Source organism: Aotus nancymaae, unplaced genomic scaffold (genome assembly GCF_030222135.1).
Source record: "Aotus nancymaae isolate 86718 unplaced genomic scaffold, 86718_ANA_hifiasm-v0.15.2.pri h1tg000007l, whole genome shotgun sequence".
NCBI lineage: Eukaryota > Metazoa > Chordata > Mammalia > Primates > Aotidae > Aotus > Aotus nancymaae.
In genome coordinates, this window is record NW_026988418.1 from 34,746,286 (window position 1) to 34,769,179 (window position 22,894).

A 22,894-nucleotide genomic window follows, 5' to 3' on the forward strand; every position below is an offset into this window, starting at 1 on the left:
GCATGATCTGCACATGTACCCCAGAACCTAAAGTACAATTAAAAAACAAAAACAAAACAGCAACACAAATTTCAGTCAGAATTTTTCAAGGTGTTTTATCTTTCTCAGAACTTATCTTGAAAAAGGTGATGATACTTACAGTTAACAACAACTTTCACTTTCTTCACATCTGGGAACGACACATCATTTTCCGCACTGCATTCATATTCCCCAGCCTGGTCTCTTGTAATTCCATAAATGTCCAAATACTGTCCATTTTCAAATGGTTTTGCTATAAAAAAGAATACAGCATGTTTAATTGTAGCTACCTGAGGCTTCCTTCAAGTAAAACAACAATTTCATGACTTCCTACAAGGAAGTCATTGCTGACAAAACAATTCCAAATGAAACTGGGGAATTTTTAAACTTTTGTTCTTCTATGTTCAGAGGAAAACTCAGAGAAAAAAGCAGAAGCAGAACAAGGTATACTATAACAACTATTTCCCCAGAACAGGATATACATGTGTTCTTTTTAATTGATTGTGGTCTCCTAACCTCTTCACACATCAAATAGACTCTGCACATTTCTGTAATTGAGTTCAACAACCTCTGAGCAGTGTAGATGAAATTCACTAATATGACTTGGTACATATTGACTTTTCTACCGTGTGAGCTAGCAACCTGACACTTAACCTAACTAAATGTTACTTTTCTTTTGGGGGAAATCTCCCACCCTTATTCAAGCATTCAAGTCAGATGTCTTGAAAAAAGTATATACATTTAACCATTGCTATATTTCAGTTTCCAAAATTATTAATGCTGCCAAGAAAGGTACAGTGTACACACTATACATAGCTCACCCAATAAAGCTCTGAAAAAATTATTATGTCTCTCAAACTAAGGGTTAAGTGTTCATAAAAGCAAACCAAATTATATTTATCTGTTAATATCCTGGGAAAACATTTTATTTAACAAAAAATAGCAGCAGATTAGATATATAAAGATGTAGTAACAGATGAAAGACTACTCCCAAATGAATGAGATTTGAGAAAATAAAGGTGCCTTCCTTTAATAATGGAAGTTTTGTTTATTTGAAAGTATTGAGTCATTGAGCAGGATCCTAATTATCAGAAGTATGGCAAAGGTAGAATAAGCCTGTGTGAATTTCAAGAGAGGAGACCCTTCTACCTCCATGCACAGGTCTTGAAAATATCACATTTAAGTGCATATCAAAGGGAGTTTAATAGAAGCAATGCTTCTATTAAATAAGATTCCATTTTAATGAATCAAACAAAATAAATTTTGGTTATTTGGCCATCCAAACCTAAAGTCCATTCCAATTATATCCCCCCAATGTTCCCCCATGGGCTTCTGTGTCTGGGCCTTTATTAACTGTGGCATGGTCTGCCCTGCAGGTAACTATGAGTTTGCTTATTGAAACCTTCAGTGTTTGGAATATATATCATTAAGTCATTTCTCCATTTATCTATATGATCCTAGTTTTCTAGTTGGCTCTTTTTGTCTTATTTTCACTCTTGCAATGAGAATACTCTAGGCTTAAATGTGTCTGTCAAACTTACTGAAATTAAAAGAAAACACTTCACATATGAGAATTTTTAAAATATAACTTAAATTATAAAGTAAGGATGGTATTAAATATAAGTTAAAGTATGAAGAACATTGATATATTATATCAGAATTAAATGACCTAGTTGGGCAATACAAAATGAAGTCAATCACAAGTAAAAAGTTGTATTATTGTGAAATTCTGTAAATGCAAATTTATTAGGGTCTAAATTATTCTTAAAACATTACTTGAATATTTCATTTTTTAATTAAAATTTTAATAAATGATACCCCCAAAATTCATGCCTTTGACAACAGGCACACATTGTAACCTGCTTGAATAAACCACTGTTATTTACTGAATGATACCCTCAACCCCAGTTAACCTGCTTGAATAAGCCACTGTTATTTATTCTTTAAGGAAAAAATTAAATATGGTGGTATGAGTGTGTGTTATTGTTTGTGCTGTTAAACATTGCACAAATATAAAAATAGCTTTTAAATTATTAAAGGATAAAAGTAAAAACATTAGATTTGTATGTCTACCAGGAATCAAGAGAAACAAGTTTTAAAACTTAAAAGAAGTACTTTTCTTTTCTTCCCTAGCCTAAAGGGCTAAATGGCAGACTCTGAAAGATTGAGAGTAACTGCAGGAAGCTGTATGACAAAATACCACCAATATCAGGACTACTACTGCATTAGATAATTCTAGAGCGCACCCTTCACATCTACTGAATATTTATCCCTGGAGTTCACTGCACATTCAAATATTAAGAGATTCTTCTTCAACCCCACCACACCAACGGTTCATATTTACAACTACCAGAATTACTCGTAATGTTATGTAATGCATAACCCAGTTGCTATAGAGCCTGGGAATGGATTATGTTGCCAACACTCTCAATAATACTAAAATAAGGATATGTAGGATAAACAAAGCATAATGCATGGTCAGCATCTTATTTTTTCCCCTACCGGATTCCTGGAACTTTAAGTAATTTATTACTTCCATTCACCATGAATCAGGACTCCCAAAAGATGTGCATTAAGCATTCTATTGTTTTCATACAAATAACTTTTTTTTTTGATGGGATCTCCCTCTGTTGCTCAGGCCGGAGTGCAGTGGCATGATCTCGGCTCGCTGCAACCTTCGCCTCCTGGCTTCAAGCGATTCTCCTGTTTTAGCCTCCCGAATAGCTGGGATTGCAGGTGAGTGCCACCAAGCCTGGCTAATTTTTGTATTTTTAGAAGAGACGGGGTTTCACCATGTTGGCTAGGCTGGTCTCAAACTTCTGACCTCAAGTAATTGGCCAGCCTCAGCTTCCCAAAGTTCTGAGCTGTGCTCGGCCCAAATAACTCTTTTACCTGAACTTAGCCTTGCTCTGTTCTCAGTCTGATCTTACCAGACTTGAATTCTGGATTTGGAACTTAGAATTGCTTGCCCAGGATATAAATCCTGTAGTTTACTAGTTGTCTGTAATTTGCTTGGCTGCCTCACTCTCTCTTTTTTTTTTTTTTTTTTTTTTTTTTTTTTTTTTTTTTGGCTGTCCTTTGTTCTCCTTCGAACTAATTTACCTTTGCCTGAGCAAATCCTGTCTTCAGACACTTGGTTGGTTTAGATCTCGTTACCCATCACTCTGCTCTTAAGGGAAGAGGATTTGGGCATAGTACATTAAAATTCAAAGTAGAGCATTTCCATTTATACATGCAATATAATTCAATTTATCCCCTCAATGGAGGGGAAAGACAAGACTAAATGGGTAGAGAAAACTAAAGACATGAGAACCATCACTAAAGCCAAGACTTTGCAAGGTTTATGAGGGATAGGAACTATTTTGGGTATCAATTATGAACCTAGACCTTGTGATATGTTTTTAATCCTTCAGTATATCGATTGTAAATGTAGATGAGATATAAACATACTGTGTTATGACTGCCTTCCTCTAGCCATAGATTTTACCATTCTCCACCAGTGCAGCAACAGTTCCTGTTTTGTTCATCTCTATTTCCTTAGCTCTAGCATAACATGTAAAACATCATATATTTTATAAATATTTATAGAACAAATAAACAAATACAATGATTAATTTATTAATAAAGTCCTGTGAGGACTGAGTATGGGGAATCTAAACTAAACACGTGCATTTGTGGAAGGTGTCACTTGTTTTTCAAAGTCATGAACAATGAAGAGAACTTCAAAAAGAGTTGCCATTCTTGCTGACGTCTTGAATTGATAGGTGGTGGCAGGGGTTAGAACAGGCTCTGGACATTACCTTAGATCCTTTTCAATGTTATAAAGCCTAACAAAAACAGTAAATACAATTTTGAAGAAGAAAGGTAAGTACCACCCATAATCTGAACCATAGTTTTTCTTTGTGCATAATCTCTTCCAAGTACAGATAGAATTTTCTTACAAAATAGAGAACTGAAGAAAGTCTACAAGCTTTCAGTGATGCCACTATTATCACCATCTTCAAAGAGGAGGCTGAAAATGTAAATAGCTCTGCTTCAATATATCTTTATGATACTTATTTCTGATAAGAACCCAGCCACAAAGAGTTCTATGTTGACCACTAAATGATATCTAGATTTGGTTTTACTGTTTGCTAAGGCATTTAACATACTTTATGTTGCACTTAAAAACGGTTTGTGAAAGCATCAGTATTTCTCTAGAGTATCTGTGTGTTTCAGAAAAAAATTTTACAAAATAAATGTCTTTCCTTAATTTCTAGGACATGATTCTTCACTAGTTTTACCCTCACATCTCTGGAAATTTCCTTTAACTTTTCCAAAACCTTTCACATCTTCACATTCCTCAAATATTGTTTCTGTTCTATGATATCTTTTTCTTTTATTCAATGAACTCTTTCAGAGGATCTTGTTCTTGTTCATTCATTTACATTTCATTACTCTCTTAATATTGACAAGTCCCTGATCGATCCATTTAGCTCCTATCTGTATCATGAATCTTGGACACATATATTCGACTTAACATCCCCACTTGGATGTCTCATAATCACCTCAAGTCATCATAACCAGAACCAGATTTACCTTTACTGCTGTATCTGCAGATTCTCTTATGTTTCAAGTCTCAATGATTGCTTTGATCGTGATCTAATCACTCAAGCCAGAAACCTTGGCATTAACTTTGATAAAATCATTTACCTCAGTCATCCATCGGCAACTGTATCCTGTCAATTTTCCTTGTAAGTAATTCTCAAACTTATTCTATGAGCCTCTGTGTTTCAGCTCTGAATGCACATACTCATATAGTATGCCAATAATTGCCTACTGCTTTGTAGATCCACTTCAATCATTTTCTAAGAACTTGCTCAGAAAGAGTCACTCTACAAGGTTGCCCTGCAAGAATACATATTGTGGCCGGGCGCGGTGGCTCACGCCTGTAATCCCAACGCTTTGGGAGGCCGAGGCGGGTGGATCATGAGGTCAAGAGATCGAGACCATCCTGGTCAACATGGTGAAACCCCGTCTCTACTAAAAATACAAAAAATTAGCTGGGCACGGTGGTGTGTGCCTGTAATCCCAGCTACTCAGGAGGCTGAGGCAGGAGAATTGCCTGAACCCAGGAGGCGGAGGTTGCGGTGAGCCGAGATCGCGCCATTGCACTCCAGCCTGGGTAACAAGAGTGAAACTCCGTCTCAAAAAAAAAAAAAAAAAAAAAAAAAAAAAAGAATACATATTGTTAGGGTCTCATTGCCATGTTTTACTAGATGATACCCTATAACTGAAGATATAAAATATATTCAGGATGGTTCATTTACATTTAAAATTATAATTATTTTCCATCAACTTATTAACTTGTACATCAGCATATTTGGTATTGTATAAGCATCTCTTTTATGCATTGTACTATATTTATCATACTGTGTGATTAGAGATGTGGGTTTTAGAACTGGATTACATGAGCTCAAATCTCAGCTTTGCCATTTATTAGCTACGTGACCTTATACCAGTATTTAACCTTTAATGTACTCATCTGTAATGTGTAAGTGTAATAACAGAACCTGCCTCATATGGTTGTTGTAAAGAGTGAGTTAATACAAGTAAAATATTAGAACACTGTATCACACATCACAGGAATATAAAAAATATATTAACTATTATAGCAATATGCAGGTTTAGCCATACCAGAGTCTGATTTAGATAAATATTGTTTCCATGCTGATAGGTTACTATATTCAAGTATTGATGTTCTGTATTAACATGATATTTAATAGAAACCAGAAGTGAGGATAACGAAGTCACTCAAGAAGGATTAATAGCAATGATTGATCAGTTCAGTTCTCATATCACTGTAAGAGCTCAGAAAACACATCTGTCCCTCACATCTGTAGTTATACATGGTTGCTCTTACGTTGAAATCACTTTCTTTATGCCTGAATTACTAAAGACAATTTAACTTCCCTGATTCACTTTCCTCCTTTCCTAAACTATGCATATACAATCCCTGAAGAGTCACTGTTTCAGAAACAGCATTAAAAAATGGCTTTCAGCTTTGGGTTTCTGATGAGAACTATAGCCTGAGATAAAAGTCCTTATGGCCTGCTTAATCCTTAGACAGTTGATCTTGCCTTCCAGTTGCTGCCTTGAACACTCTACCCTTCAGTTCATTCACCTTGCTTCTTCTCATCCTTTAGGTCTCTCCTTCAACATTATCTCCCAAGAGAAACATGTTCTGATTTACTCACTACCCAGTCGAGTAGCTCCATATTACATATACTTCCAAAAAATTTAGCAAAGCAAAACACAAAAGCATGCACTAATTTTGCATGGTATGTACATGCTTGCTGTTACTTATTTAATTATTAGCAACTTTTATCTTTCTTGTTATAAGTTTTATATTTATTTATCTTTCTTGTTATCAGTTCTGTGATGTAAAAGTCTATATCTTATTCCATGTCTAGTATGGGCTCTACATTTGCTGACTCTATGATTAAAGACAACTGATATGTTTGGCTGTGTCCCCACCCAAATCTCAACTTGAATTGTATCTCCCAGAATTCCCACATGTTGTGGGAGGGACCTGGGGGGGGTAATTAAATCATGGGGCTGATCTTTCCTGTGCTATTGTTCTGATAGTGAATAAGTCTCCCAAGATCTGATGAATTTATCTAGGGTTTCCACTTTTGCTTTCTCTTCATTTTTCTCTTCCCATCACCATGTAAGAAGTGCCTTTCACTTCCTGCCATGATTTTGAGGCCTCCCCAACCATGTGGAACTGTAAGTCCAATTAAACCTCTTTTTCTTACCAGTCTCAGGTATGTCTTTATCAGCAGTGTGAAAATGAACTAATACAGCAAATTGTAGAGTGAGGCATTACTGAAAAGATACCCAAAAATGTGGATATAGCTTTGGAACTGAGTAAGATCTTGGAACATTTGGAAGGCTTAGAAGAAGACAGGAAAATGTGGGAAAGTTTGGATCATCCTAGAGACTTGTTGAATGGCTTTTATAAAAAGGCTGAAAGTGATATGAATGAGGTCCAGGCTGAGGTGGTCTCAAATGAGATGAGGAACTTGTTGGGAACTCAAGCAAAGGTGACTCTTGTTATGTTTTAGCAAAGAGACTGGCAGCATTTTGCCCCTGCCCTAGTGATTTATGGAACATTGAACTTGAGAGAGATGATTTAGGGTGTCTGGCAGAAGAAATTTCTAAGCAACAAAGCATTCAAAAAGTGACTTGGGTGCTCTTAAAAGCATTCCTTTTAAAAGGGAAACATAGCGTAAAAGTTGAGAAAATTTGCAGCCTGACAATGCAGTGGAAAAGAAAAAAACATTTTTTAAAGAGAAATTCAAGCCAGCTACAGAAATTTGCATAAATAGCAAGGAGTCTAATGTGAATCCCCAAGACCATGGGGTAAATGTCTCTAGGCCATGTCAGAGACCTTCACTCCAGTCCTTCCCATCACAAGCCTGGAAGCCCAGGAGGAACAAGTGGCTTTGTGGGCTGGGCCCAAGGTCCCTGTGCTATGTGCAGCCTGGGCACTTGATGTCCCATGTCCCAGCCTCTCCAGCTGTGGCTGAAAGGGGCCAATGTAGAGCTCAGTCTGTGGTTTCAGAGGGTAGAAACCCAAAGCTTTGGCAGCTTCCACATGATGTTGAGCCTGCAGGTCTATAGATGTCAAGAATTGAGGTTTGGGAACCTCCACTTAGATTTCAGAAGATGTATGGAAATGCCTGGATGCTCAGGCAAAAGTTTGCTGCAGGGGCGAGGCTGTCATGGAGAGCCTCTGCTAGGGCAGTGTAGAAGGGAAATGTAGGGCCAGAGCCCCCATATGAAGTCCCTGGTGGGGCACTGGCTAGTGGAGCTGTAAGAAGAGGGCCACTGTCCTCCAGACCCCAGAATGGTAGATCCACTGACAGCTTGCACCATGTACCTAGAAACACTGCATACACTCAATGCCAGCCAGTGAAAGCAGCCAGGAGGGAGGCTGTTCCCTGCAAAGCCACAGGAGCAGAGCTACCCAAGACCATGAGATCCCACATTTTGCATCAGCGTAACCTGGAAGTGAGACTTGGAGTCAAAAAAAAAATCATTTTGAAGCTTTAAAATTTGACTGTCCCACTGGATTTTGGACTTCCATGGGCCCTGTAACCCCTTTGTTTTGGCCATTTTCTCCCATTTGGGATGGCTGTTTTTATCCAATACCTGTACCCCTATTGTTTCCAGGAAGTAATTAGCTTGTTTTTGATTGTACAGGCTCATAGGTAGAAGGGACTTGCCTTGTCTCAGATGAGACTTTGGATTGTGGATCTTTGTGTTAATCCTGAAATAAGTTAAGACTTTAGGGGACTGTGGGAAGGTATGATTGATTTTAAAATGTGAAGACAGGAGATTTGGAGGGGCCAAGGGCAGAATGATATAGCTTGGCTGTTCCCCATGTTGTAACTGAGTGAGTTAGAAGGAATAGTGCCATGCTCTGAGTTTCAAATTAAGAGTGCTTTATTATTTAGCTGGCGACTGAGAGATGGCTAACATTCAAAATTCTCTCGGCCCTGAGGAAGAGGCCTAATTATCTTTTATACTTTGATTTAGGTAGGGGAGGGGAGTACCTAGCTGAAGCAGAATTTTACAGAAGCAGAAAAGCAGGTTAGAGTAAGGGGCTATGGGCACAGGCGGTTTCCATACAATTACCAAGAAAGGGGGCAATTTTTTATAACAGCAGCAGGGAGGTATGCCAAGCAGGATGTGGTTACAATGGTTACAAGTGTTAAGAACAGTATGCTTCAATGCTTCTAAGTGCAGCACGACCCAGTTATGCACCCAAAGGGGCTGTGGTAGGAAGGGGGAAGCCAGGTTGGAGTTTAAAACTAAGATGGAGTCAGTTATGCTAGCCCAGGGTAGGTTATTACACTCCATCCAAATTTCAAGTTCAGCTGAATCTCCCAGAATTCCCACTTGCTGTGGGAGGGATCTAGGGAGAGGTAATTAAATCATGGGGGCCGGTCTTTTCCATGCTATTCTCATAATAGTGAATAAGTCTCACGAGATCTGATGGGTTTATTAGGGGTTTCTGCTTTTGCTTCCTCCTCTTTTTTCTTTTTCTGCCACCATGTACCAATTGCCTTTCACCTTCCACCATGATTCTGAGACATCCTAGTCATGTGGAACTCAAAGTCCGATTAAACCTCTTTTTCTTCTCAGTCTCAGGTATGTCTTTACCAGCATGGTAAAACAAACTAATACAATAACATAATAGAAAATTCAGAAAATGTGTCATTTTATTAGAGAAGGTAGATTAATCTTTTTATTTAGCCAATGATTGATCATGTCTTAAATAAAAATGAAAATATTTACCTTTTATTTGATATTTATTACTATGCATAAGGAACCATACCAAATGCACTCTTAAAATAAATTCTACAGTTAACTTTAAACTTATGAGGTAAATTCCATTACATAAAGATTATAATAGTTAAAAAGATTAAATATCTTGCTAATGAACTCAGTGACATATATGAAACCCAGAACTAACTCCAAAAACTACATGCCTGATTTGTATATAAATGAAAGGCTACATTAATTCTCTCATTTGGGTAAATGATAGTAATATAAATACTTAGCTCACTAAACTAAATTAGGACATATATGTGTCATTCTTGCTCTTAGACGTATACAGTACTATATAAATGTTAATCTGTGAAAGATGCTATTCATTCTTATATCAGTTGTCTATGGCTGCCATAATAAATTACCATAAATTTACTGGCTTAAAACCAGTAAATTAGCCACATGTTAGTTTAAACTTTGAATATTTCTATTGGTAACTGTATTAGTATTTTATGGCTGCTATAAAAAATTACCACTACTTTACTGACTTAAAACCATGCAAATTTATTTCCTTACATTTATTTAGGTCAGAAATCCAGCAAAGTCTATGGTAAACAGAACAATGTGCCCCCTGAAGTTATTCACATCCTATTCACTAAAGTGATTAGTTTATATGGTAATATACTATGAATAATGTTAAGGACCTTGAGATAAGGAGAGTTTGGGGAAGGCCATTACTAATTCCATAAATTCTTAAAAGTAGAAGAGGAAGATAGAAGAGTGAGTCAGAGATAAAACAATGATAAAGGCTCTACCAATCATTGTTGATTTTGAATATGGAGGAAGTGGTGCGTAAGTCAAGAAAAGCTATGGCCTCTGGAACTAAAATGTCCCTCAGCTGACAACAAGAAATTACTTCTCCTTTATGGCCTCCAAAAAGGGACACAGCCTATCAGCACCTTGCTTTGAGTCTGATGAGACCAGTGCTAAACTTCTAACCTACAGAATTGAAAGATAATATGTTTTTGCTCTTCTTAGCCACTAAGTTTGTGGTAATCGGTTATAGCAACAATGCAAAACTAATACAGGGCCTCAGTGGACTAAAATCTATGTGTCAGAGGTACAGGATTCTTTTCTGGAGGTCTTTTTCTTTGTTTTTTTCAGGTTGTGGAGAGAATTAAGTTTCCTCCTCTTGCAGTAGTGAAGTCTTCATTTTCTTGTTAGATGTTAGCTGATGGCCATTTCCAGCTTTTAGTGGCTACAAGCATTCCTTGGCTCATCTTCCCCATCATCCATCTTCCAAACCAGAAAATGCTGGGTCAAGTCTTTCTCCCACTTTGAATCTGTACTGCCTATACTCCAGTCTCAATTCTCTAGCCATTCTACTGTTTTCTTCTTTCACTTTTAAGGATTCATGTGACTGAATTGAGCCCACCTGCCTAATCTAAAATAATTTCCTCATCTCTAGTTCCTAACTGTAATCACATCTGCAAAGTCTCTTTTACCATGTAAGGTAACATGGTCATATATTCCAAAAACTAGGGCATGGGCATCTTTAGAAGCCATTATTCTGTCCAGTGTCTATCAGTTTTCATCAGACTTTGGAGTTTTACTTGTATATACAAATTTTAATTTAATTATAACATTTTTTCAAAGGCAATAGGAAAAGAAAAACATGAGGTCTCACTTATAAATTGTTGTCATTAATCCCTCTGAATAAGAAAAATGAAGTTCGGAAAAATGAATTTAATGAAGACATTCATTTTGAAGCAAAAATAATTTCATGACACTATACCACATATCTATCAAGTAATGTAAGTCTGGGAAGTGCTGTTAGAGCACAGAAATAATGGAGTTTATACATCAGTAAGAGTGGGTATATCAGTAGATAAAATTATGGAAGTCATTTACTGAAATTATTCTAATGGGTTTCAAAAGCAAATAAAAGTAACTAGTAAGAAAAACCTCAAGCTTTGAATTTTTATTTTTGGTTACATATTTGTTACAATACAGCAGAGAGCACTGAAGGAAAATTTTTAAGTCAGTTCAAGATCAATTTTTTCTTTTCTTCCTGCTTTCCTACCTGCCTTCTTTTCTTCTGCTTATACATTCATTCAATGTATATTAATTTTGACACGATCTCTGATAAGTGAATCAGATTGTTTCCTTTCCAAAGTTTATTGGGAAACAAAAGTATAAGTGGACAATTTCAATAATATGGTAACTACTACATTTAGGGTACATATAGGGTATTATACTGTCATAATTGCACTGTCATAACTTAAAGGAAGAATTCTGAAGATTTGGTGATGCCAGAACATTAATTTCATAGGAGTAGGTAGAAGTGATTCTGGAGCTATAAAAAGAAGTTATAGCCTAGAAGGCCTTGTATTCCATGTAAAGAATTTGGATTATAACTTGAGGAATTATTAGAATAACGTAAGTTAGGGAGGATCCCAAGATGGCAGAATAAGAGGCAGCTCTGGAAAGCAGCTCCCAGCGAGAGAGACACAGAAGCTGAGTTGTCTCCACAATTCCAAGTGAGGTACCAGGTTCATTTTGTGGGTCTGGTTGGACTGTGGGTATAAACCAAATAGGTGAAGTTGTGACAAGGTGTGGCACTGCCCCACCGAGGAGGATTGTGCAACTGACTGGAGGACCAGGGGTTCTCCCTCTCTGGGACTTCAGTTTGGATACAGCGCTCTACCCAAGCCCTCTATAACCCACAGAACAGGAGATCTTCACTGGGCTGAAAAGCCTTAGCGAGCTGCCTGAACAGGGCAAAACAGCAACTTCGGCCCTGGGGCTGTCAGCATAGATCTAGGTGGAAGCACTGGCTGACGCTGAGAAAACCAAAAAGCCAGTGGGACAGAGCTACCCGCCCCGCAGTAAGACAGGGAAAAGAACACAGGGAAACAGCCCAAAGGGCAGGACTGACCCTGCTGCCGCACAAAGCCCAGCAGGCCAAAAAACTCTCACTCCAGAGTTAGACACCCAGAACGTCAGTTAGAGAGCAACCAGGAAGGCTCCAGCTCAGCGGGTGGAAGGGAAGCAGCCATTACAGAAACTGGCCTAATTTTCCTGAGTAAATAAAAGACACAACAGCTCCACTGAATCTGTGGCAGCCCAGCAGTGCCTCCGCAGGCAGACAAAGGAAAGGCAGCCTCCCCAAGCAGTTACCTGAGATCAAAACTATACAAATCCAAGAGATGGGGAGAAACCAGCGCAAGAAGAATGAAATCATCAAAAACTGGAACATCTCTCCCCCACCATGAGTTCACGGCTCCTCACCAGCAAGAAAACAAAGCAGGAAGGAGAACAAATTTGATGTATTGACAGAAGCAGGCTTCAGAAGGTGGGTAATAACAAACCTCTCTGAGTTAAAGGAACACGTTCTATCCCAAAGCAAAGAAATTAAAAAGGTTGAAAAAGGTTTAGATGAAATGCTAACTAGAATAACCAGCTTAGAGAAGAACATAAACAACTTGATGGAGCTGAAAAACACAGCACAAGAACTTCATGAAGCATACACAAGTTTCAATAGCCGAATACATCAAGCAGAAGAAAGGATATCAGAGATTGAAGATCAAATCAGTGAAATAAAACGAGAAGGCAAGAAAAGAGAACAAAGAGTGAAAAGAAATGAACAAAGCCTTCAAGAAATAGGGGATTATGTGAAAAGACCTAATGAACACCTGATCGGTGTACCAGAAAATTATGGGGAGAATGAATCCAAGCTGGAAAACGCTCTTCAGGATATTACCCAGGAGAACTTCCCCAACCTAGCAATGCAGGCCAACATTCAAATACAGGAAATACAGAGAACACCACAATGATACTCCTCTAGAAGAGCAACCCAAAGGCACATAATCATCAGGTTCACCAGGGTTGAAACAAAGGAAAAAATACTAAGGGCAGCCCGAGAGAAAGGTCGGGTCACCCACAAAGGGAAGCACATCAAACTCACAGCGGATCTCTCGGCAGAGGCCCTATAAGCCAGAAGAGAGTGGGGGCCAATATTCAACATCCTTAAAGAAAAGAACTTTCAACCTAGAATTTCATATCCAGCCAAACTAAGCTTCATAAGTGAAGGAGAAATGAAATCCTTTATGGACAAGCAATTGCTGAGGGATTTTATCACTACTAGAGCTGCCCTGCAAGAGCTCCGGAAGGAAGCACTAAACACAGAAAGGAAAAACTAGTACCAGCCACTGCAAAAAAGAACCAAATGGTAAAGACCAATGATGCAATGAAAAAATTACACCAACCAAAGGGCAAAACAACCAACCAGTAATAAAATGGCAGGATCAAATTCACACATAACAATATTAACATTAAATGTAAATGGACTAAATGCCCCAATCAAAAGACACAGACTGGCAAATTGGATAAAAAGCCAAGAACCATCAGTGTGCTGTATTCAGTAAACATATCTCATGTGCAAAGACACACGTAGACTCAAAATAAAGGGATAGAAGACTTACCAAGCAAATGGAGAACAAAAAAAAAAGCAGGGGTGGCAATCGTAGCTTCTGATAAAGTGGACTTTAAACCAACAAAAATCAAAAGAGACAGAGAAGGGAATTACATAATGGTAAAAGGATCAATACAACAAGAAGAGCTAATGATCCTAAATAAATACGCACCCAATAAAGGAGGACCTAGATACATAATGCAAGTCCTTAATGACCTACAAAGAGACTTAGACTCCCGCACAATAATAGTGGGAGACTTTAACACTCCACTGTCATATTAGACAGATCAACAAGACAGAAAATTAACAAGGACATCAATGACTTGAATGCAGAGCTGGACCAGGTGAATTTAATAGACATCTACAGAACTCTCCACCCCAAATCCACAGACTATACATTCTTCTCAGTACCACATCAGACCTACTCTAAAATTGACCACATAATTGGAAGTAAATCACTCCTCAGCATGCAAAAGAACAGAAATCATAACAAACAGTCTTTCAGACCACAGTGCAATCAAATTAGAACTCAGGATTAAGAAATGAACTCAGAACCGCACAACTTCATGGAAGTTGAACAACTGGTTCTTGGATGTAGACTGGATAAATAATGAAATGAGGGCAGAAATAAAGATGTTCTTTGAAACCAACGAGGATGAAGACACAACATACCAGAATCTCTGGGACACATTCAAAGCAGTGTCTAGAGGGAAATTCATAGCAATAAATGCCCAAATGAGAATCAAGGAAAGGTCTAAAATTGACACCTTATCGTCAAAATTGAAAGAGTTAGTGGAACAAGATAAAAAAGAAACTCAAAAGGTAGCAGAAGACAAGAAATAACTAAGATCAGAGCAGAAATGAAGGAGATAGAGACACAAAAACCCTTCAAAAAATCAACAAATCCAGGAGCTGTTTTTTTGAGAAATCAACAAAAAAGATAGACCACTAGCCAGACTAATTAAAAAGAAAAGAGTGAAGAGTCAAATAGATGCAATAAAAAACGATAAAGGCGACTTCACCACCGATGCCACAGAAATACAAACTACCATCAGAGATTACTACGAACAACTCTATGCACACGAACCAGTAAATCTGGAAGAAATGGATAAATTCCTGGACACTTGCACTCTCCCAAGACCAAACCAGGAAGAAGTTGAATCCCTGGATAGATCAATAACAAGGGCTGAAGTTGAGGCAGCAAGTAATAGCCTACCAACTAAAAAAAGCCCAGGTCCAGATGGGTTTACAGCTGAATTCTACCTGACTTACAAAGAGGAGCTGGTACTATTCCTTCTGAAACGATTCCAAACAATACAAAAAGAGGGAATCCTCCCCAACTTATTTTATGAGACTAACATCATCCTAATACCAAAACCAGGAAGAGACGCAACTACAAAAGAAATCTTCAGGCCAATATCCATGATGAACATCAATGCAAAAATCTTCAATAAAATACTGGCAAACAGAATGCAACAGTAAATCAAAAAGCTTATTCATCATTATCAAGTAGGCTTCATACCCGGGATGCAAGGCTGGTTCAACATCCATCACATAAAGAGAACCAAAGACAAAAACCACATGATTATCTCAATAGATGCAGAAAAGGCCTTTGACAAAATTTAACAGCGTTTTATGCTAAAAACCCTCAATAAACTAGCCATTATGGTACATATCACAGAATAATAAAAGCTATTTATGACAAACTCACAGGAAATATCATACTGAATGGGTAAAAACTGGAAGCATTCCCTTTGAAATCTGGCACTAGACAAGGATGCCCTCTCTCACCACTCCTATTCAATACAGTATTGGAAGTTCTAGCCTGGGCAATCAGGCAAGAGAAAGAAATAAAGGGTATTCAAATAGGAAGAGAGAAAGTCAAATTGTTTCTATTTGCAGATGACATGATTATATATTTAGAAGACCCCACTACCTCTGCCCAAAATCTCCTGAAACTGATAAGCAACTTCAGCAAAGTCTCAGGATACAAAATCAATGTGCAGAAATCACAAGCATTTCTATACACCAATAACAGACAGAGAGCCAAATCAAAAGTGAACTCCCATTCAGAATTGCTACAAAGAGAATAAAATACCTAGGAATACAACTAACAAAGGATGTAAAGGACCTCTTCAAGGAGAACTACAAACCACTGCTCAATGAAATAAGAGAGGACACAAACAGATGGAAAAACAACCTATGCTCATGGTTGGTAAGAATAAACATCGTGAAAATGGACATACTGCCCAAAGTAATTTATAGATTCAACACTATCCCCATCAAGCTACCAATAACCTTCTCCATAGAACTGGAAAAAAAACCACTGCAAACTTCATATGGAACCAAAAGAGAGTGTGCATAGCCAAAACAATCCTAAGTAAAAAGAACAAAGCTGGAGGCATCATGCTACCTGACTTCAAACTATACTACAAGGCCACAGTAATCAAAACAGCATGGCACTGGTACCAAAACAGAGACATAGACCAATGGAACAGAACAGAGGCCTTGGAAGCAAAACCACACATCTACAATCATCTGATCTTTGACAAACCTGAGAAAAACAAGCAATGGGGAAAGGATTCCCTGTTTAATAAATGGTGTTGGGAAAACTGGCTAGCCACGTGCAGAAAGCAGAAACTGGACCCCTTCCTGACACCTTACACTAAAATTAACTCCAGATAGATTAAAGATCTAAACATTAGACCTAACACCATAAAAACCCTAGAAGAAAACCTAGGCAAAACCATTCAGGACATAGGCATAGGCAAGGACTTCATGGCTAAAACATGAAAAGCAATGGCAACAAAAGTCAAAATAGACAAATGGGATCTAATTAAACTCTAGAGCTTCTGTACAGTGAAAGAAACAATCATTAGAGTGAACCACCAACCCACAGAATGGGAAAACATTTTTGCAATCTACCCATCTGACAAAGGACTTATATCCAAAATCTACAAAGAACTAAAACAGATTTACAAGAAAAAACAAACCCATTCAAAAGTGGGCAAAGGATATGAACAGACACTTTACAAAAGAAGACAAAGAAGACATATATGAGGCCAACAAACATATGAAAAAATGCTCATCATCACTGATCATTAGAGAAATGCAAATCAAAACTACATTGAGATACCATCTCATGCCAGTTAGAATGGCAATCATTGAAAAATCTGGAGACAACAGATGCTGGAGAGGATGTGGAGAAATAGGAACACTTTTGCACTGTTGGTGGGAGTGTAAATTAGTTCAACCATTGTGGAAGACAGTGTGGCGATTCCTCAAGGATCCAGAAATAGAAATACCACTGATCCAGCAATTCCATTACTCGGTTTATATCCAAAGAATGATAAATTTTTCTATTATAAAGACACATGGACACGTGTGTTCATTGCAGCACTGTTTACAATAGCAAAGACTTGGAACCAACCCAAATGTCCATCAATGATAGACTGGACAGGGAAAATGTGGCACATATACACCATGGAATACTACACAGCCATAAAAAAAGATGAGTTTGTGTCCCTCATAGGGACATTCTCAGCAAACTGTCACAAGAACAGAAAATCAAACACCTTATGTTCTCATTCATAAGCAGGTGTTGAACAATTAGAACACATGGATACAGGGAGGGGAGCATCACACACTGCAGTCAGTGGGGGTGGCTAGGGAAGGGACAGCTGGGTGGGGAGGGATAATGAGGGGAGAAATATCAGATATAGGTGATGCGGGATGAAGGCAGCAAACCACCTTGCCAGGTATGTACCTATGCAACAATCCTGCATGATCTGCACATGTACCCCAGAACCTAAATTACAGTAAAAAAAGATTTGCTGGAATACCTACTGTGTTCTAGACTAGAAGCTAGATATATAAGAATAATAAAGACAGACAAATGATTCCAGTCCTCAACATTTTGTATGCTACTGGTGGAGATGGGCAAAAAGCAAGTCAACATAAACAAAACATATAATAAAAGATTGTGCTATGAGAATCACTTGAACCTGTGAAGCAGAGGTTACAGTGACCCAAGATTGTGCCACTGCATTCCAGACTGGGTGACAGAGCAAGACTCTGTCTCAAACCAAATAAATAAATAAATAAAGATTATGCTAAATTATAGAAAATAATAAATAGTATATTCTGATAGTGAGTAACAGGGGCTTCTTCTTTAGATGATGTGGTCAGGGAAGTCCTCTTAGGACATTTAAGCAGAGACCAGGGGGAGAAGCAGCAGACATAGAAAGAGAAGGGAGAAGGGAATTTTAGAGAACACAGTTCTGAGACAGAAAATATGTTGGCTGGTTTAGCATAAATGGCAAAGCTAGTAGGAACCAACATATTTATTTGCAGGATAGTTTAGGAAAGTCTCATAGCTGAGAACTATCTATTACTTATGCCTCCTCATGTTCACTGTACCTTCTATTTTAAAACACTTGTTAAATAAAAAAAGTACAAAGCAAAAAAAAAAAGAAAAAAAAAGAATAATGTAAGTTAAAAAGCCTTAGAATATTTTAAAGTATTACATTTCTAAATATTACATATTTTTAAATACTGCATTTTAAAAGATAACTGGCATTCAGATCCCTGTTATATTTAGGAAAAATGACCAGACTTACCTTCTTGCCATAAACCACTAAAGAATGAGCAAAACTGGCCAGGCACGGTGGCTCACACCTGTAATCCCAGCACTTTCGGAGGCCGAGGCGGGTGGATCACAAGGTCAAGAGATCGAGACCATCCTGGTCAACATGGTGAAACCCCGTCTCTACTAAAAATACAAAAAATTAGCTGGTCATGGTGGCGCGTGCCTGTAATCCCAGCTACTCAGGAGGCTGAGGCAGGAGAATTGCCTGAACCTAGGAGGCGGAGGTTGCGGTGAGCCGAGATCGTGCCATTGCACTCCAGCCTGGGTAACAAGAGCGAAACTCCGTCTCAGAAAAAAAAAAAAAGAAAAAAAAGAATGAGCAAAACTTTATATATATATATAACAACCTTTCAGTACAGAACTTTGATCTCTAATGAAAGAGAAGTAAACAAAGTGGCCTCCACAATTAATATTCATGAATTTCTATCTCATGCAATTTTCAGACTCCAAGCTCACAGAGGTGGAAACTAGAGCCCAGTGGTCTTGCATTGTTGAGGAAAGAGAGACTGGAATTCAGAGAGATCAAGGGGATGAAAGCAGTGGTGCAGGGTTTAAAGTGAAGGAACTCACACAGACAAAAGAAAAAGAAATCTACATATGTGTGTCTGCTTATCTTTGCTGAGTACTAGCCTGTACTTACAAAGGGAAAAATCTCATAAATCTGGAGAAAGAACAACTGGGCATTTGTAAGATAAACAATTTCTAGAGCTCAAACAAAGTGAAAAGTCACTGATCTTTGATCAATAAGAATATGATCATCAGAGACTGATGGAGATTCCAAAGGGCTTATGCCCTAGTTGTATGGCTGAATAAAATCCAGAATAAAGCATCTTTTTAGACTGTCCTTTAAAGCTTAATAACAAGGTTTAATGGACCAAAATATTTACAGGTGATACAGGAGCTTCTTAAAAAAATCCAACACTTTTTAAAGGAACAAAAGAAAATCTAGACACTTGACAACCTAACATCAAATAGCCAATTTAAACAATTACTAAACAGTTAAATAGACAGAAATCTTTGAACCATAACTAGTAGAAAACCAGTCAATAGAAAGAGACATAGAAATGAAAGAAATAATGGAAATAACAGAAAAAAATTAAATACAGCTGGCTATTATAATTATGTTCAAGTCTTTATAAAAAACGAGTAGAATGAAGAGAGAAATGGAAGATAGAAAAAAATGACAAACATTATTTACATAACAACACAAAAATACATGAAATTAAGTATTAATCGGAATAAATTAACAGTACGTTAAACACCAAAGGAAAAAAATACTGTTAACTTGAAGGCATAGCAAGAATATATAACATTTCCAAATTGAAGCAGAGAGAGAACAAATTCAAAGCAGAGAGAGAAAAAATTAAAGCAGAGGGAGAAAAAATACTAAAAACCAAACAAACAAAAATATGGACACTAGATGATAGATGGAATAATAAAAAATTGTCATATGCAAATATTGGGGTCCCATAAAGGGGACAGAAAAAACACATTAAGAAATAAAGGTTTCTGAATTTGATGCATACAATAAAATAGCAAATATAAGAGGTTAAGGGCAAAGAAGGGCAAAGAAAGAAATAAAAATCATACAAAAGTACATCATAATTAAATTGCTAAAAACCAGAGGAAAAGAGAAAATCTAAAAAGCAGCCAGAGATAAAATACACATTTTACACTAAGAAACTGAAATAAGAATTATTGCAGACTTCTTGTTTAAAACTATGCAAGCTAGGAGACCATAGAATCAATCTCTCTCTCTCTCTCTCTCCCTCTCTCTCTCTCTCTCTCTCTCTATCACACACACACATACACACATACACAGATTTAAAATCAATATTATAAGCTTTGACATTAAGAAACTGGAAAAGAAAGAACAAAAAAACTAAAATAAATAGAGTTATGGAAATAGTAAAGATTAGAAATTATTAAAATTGAAGATGGATAGTCAACAGGAAAACTCAATTAAACCAGAAGCTAGCTCTGTAAAAGATCACTAAAATATATAAATCTTAACCAGACTAATAAAGGACAAGAGGAGATACGACACAAGTTACCAATATCAGAAGTGAAGGAGAACAATATTACACCTCCAAGAAAAATTGAATAGCTCTTAAGCTAATAATAAGACAAACTACTTGTCAATTAATTTAACAGTTTAGATTAAGTGTGCAACTTTCTTGAAAAATAGAAATTTCTATTTTAATTTAGAAAAAATTAAAATATCTGAATGTTTGGTATATGCAATTATAAGACATTGACTTAGTAATTAAAAGATCACTCACAGAGAGAATGTCAAGATCATGTCTCTATTAAGTTTTTAAGAAATAAATAATACCAAACTTACATAAATTCTTTCTGAAAACGGAGTGGGTAAACTCCAACTCATTTTATGTCACTTTTATTGCCCTAATATCGGAACTAAAAATATCAAAAGAAAAAATAATTCCGCCTATGAACATTCACACAAAAATCCCACAACAAATTTTTAATATACCAATCTAGAGATATATTAATATGGTAATACACCATGATCAAGTACAGTTTATTCCAAGATTGAAAAGATGATTGTATAACCAAAAAAAATTAAACAACATAAATCACTACATTAACAACAATAACAGTATGTGGGTATATCAACAGGCAGATGATTCATTAAAAAATTCAACATTTATTCAAGATTTTAAAAGTTTTTCATAAAACTAGCAATTCAGGAGAATTCTTTCAACCTGCTGAAGACATCTATGAAAAATTACATCTGACCTCATACTTAATGATAAAATGCTGTTTTCTCACTAGTATGAGGATGAAGGCAAGGTTATCCACTCTGATCTATATCTCACAGTTTATGCATAAATTAACTCAATATGCATCATTGACTTAAATATGAATCATATTACTATAAATATGATTTAGAAGAAAACAAAGAAGAAAATCTTTATGACTTTGGGTTGAGCTAAAGGCTTTTAGATATTACATAAAAAGCACAAACTATATAATGAGATACTAATAAGTGGATTTCATCAACATTTTATAAAAACAAAAACTTTTGCTTTGGAAAAGACACCATTAATTACATAAAAATGCAAGTCATATAAGGGAAAGAAACATTTTAAAATCACATAGTATACAAAGAACATGTATCCAGAAGGTATAACAAATTTCGAAAGTAAATGAAAACATACAACCCATTTAAGAAACTGGCCAGAGGGCAAGAGGCAGACCAAGAAGGCAGAAAAGAAAGCTCCAGGTATCATTCCCCAGCAAGGACACCAAGTTAACAACTATCTAATCAGAAAAAAAAAATCTTCATAAGAACCAAAAATCAGGTGAGTACTCACAGTACCTGGTTTTAACTTCACATTACTGAAAGAGGCATTAAAGAGATTTTAAAGTAACAGTCCTAAATAACCAATGCCACCCCTCGCCAGCCCTCTGGAAGTAGCTGTGTGGTACACAGATCATCTTTGGACACTGGGATAAGGAGACCACAACATTTGTAGCCATTAAACTCAGTGCTGTCCTATTAGAGCAGAAAGGAAAACCAGACCAAATTCAGCTGATGCCCACCCACAGAGGGAGCATATAAACCAGCCCTAGACAGGGGGGAATTGCCAATCCCAGTGGTCTGAATTTGAGCGTTGCAGACCTCACCACTGAGGGCCAAAATGCTTTCAGTCTCTAAATAAACTAGAAAGGCAGTCTAGGCCATAAGTACTGCAACTCTTCGGTGAGTCCTAGAGCTGAACTAGGCCCAGAGAGAGTGGACTGGGGGCACACAATATACTGAGACACCAGCTGGGGCAGCCAAGGGAGTGCTGGCATCCCCATTTCCCTAACTCCAGGCGGCCGCAGTTTGCAGCTCCAAAAAAGACCCCTCCCTTCTGCTTGAGGAGAGGAGAGGAAAGAGTGGAGAGACTTTGTCTTGCATCTTGAATACCAGCTCATCAACAGTGGAATAGGGCATGGATCAGACTCAAAAGGCCCCCATTCCAGGCCCTACCTCCCAGATGACATTTCTAGACACACCCTGTGTCAGAAGGAAACCCACTGCTTTAGAGGAAAGGACCCAATCCTGCCAACATTCATCACCTGCTAATTAAGAAACAGTGGGCCCTGAATAACCAGTAAGGATACTCAGGTATCACATTGAGGGTCGTGGTGAGCTTCTGAGATTTGCTGGCTTCAGGTAAAACTCAGTACATTTCCAGCTGATGATTATGGGGCAATACTCTTCTGCTTGAGAAAAACAGAGGAAAAAGTTAAGGGGTCTTTTTTTTGCACCTTAGGTGCCAACACTGCCACAGGGGTTGAAGCACCAAGCAAGCTCTTGGGCTCCCTAATTCCAGGAGCTGACTCTTGGGTGGCATTTTTGGACATGCCCTGGGCCAGAGGGGAGCCCACTTCCCTGAATGGTGAGTTCCGGGCCATGCAGTATT

At 37.5% G+C, this 22,894-nt stretch overlaps 1 protein-coding gene across 1 annotated transcript in view; it reads right to left on the reverse strand.

Moving 5' to 3' along the window:
* NEGR1 (neuronal growth regulator 1) overlaps positions 1 to 22,894 on the reverse strand; it is a 936,395-nt gene that overhangs the window by 305,155 nt on the left and 608,346 nt on the right. The window contains exon 4 of the mRNA XM_012442497.2: positions 140 to 271. Coding sequence (XP_012297920.2) covers positions 140 to 271 — 132 coding nt within the window. The remainder of the gene's footprint in view (positions 1 to 139; positions 272 to 22,894) is intronic.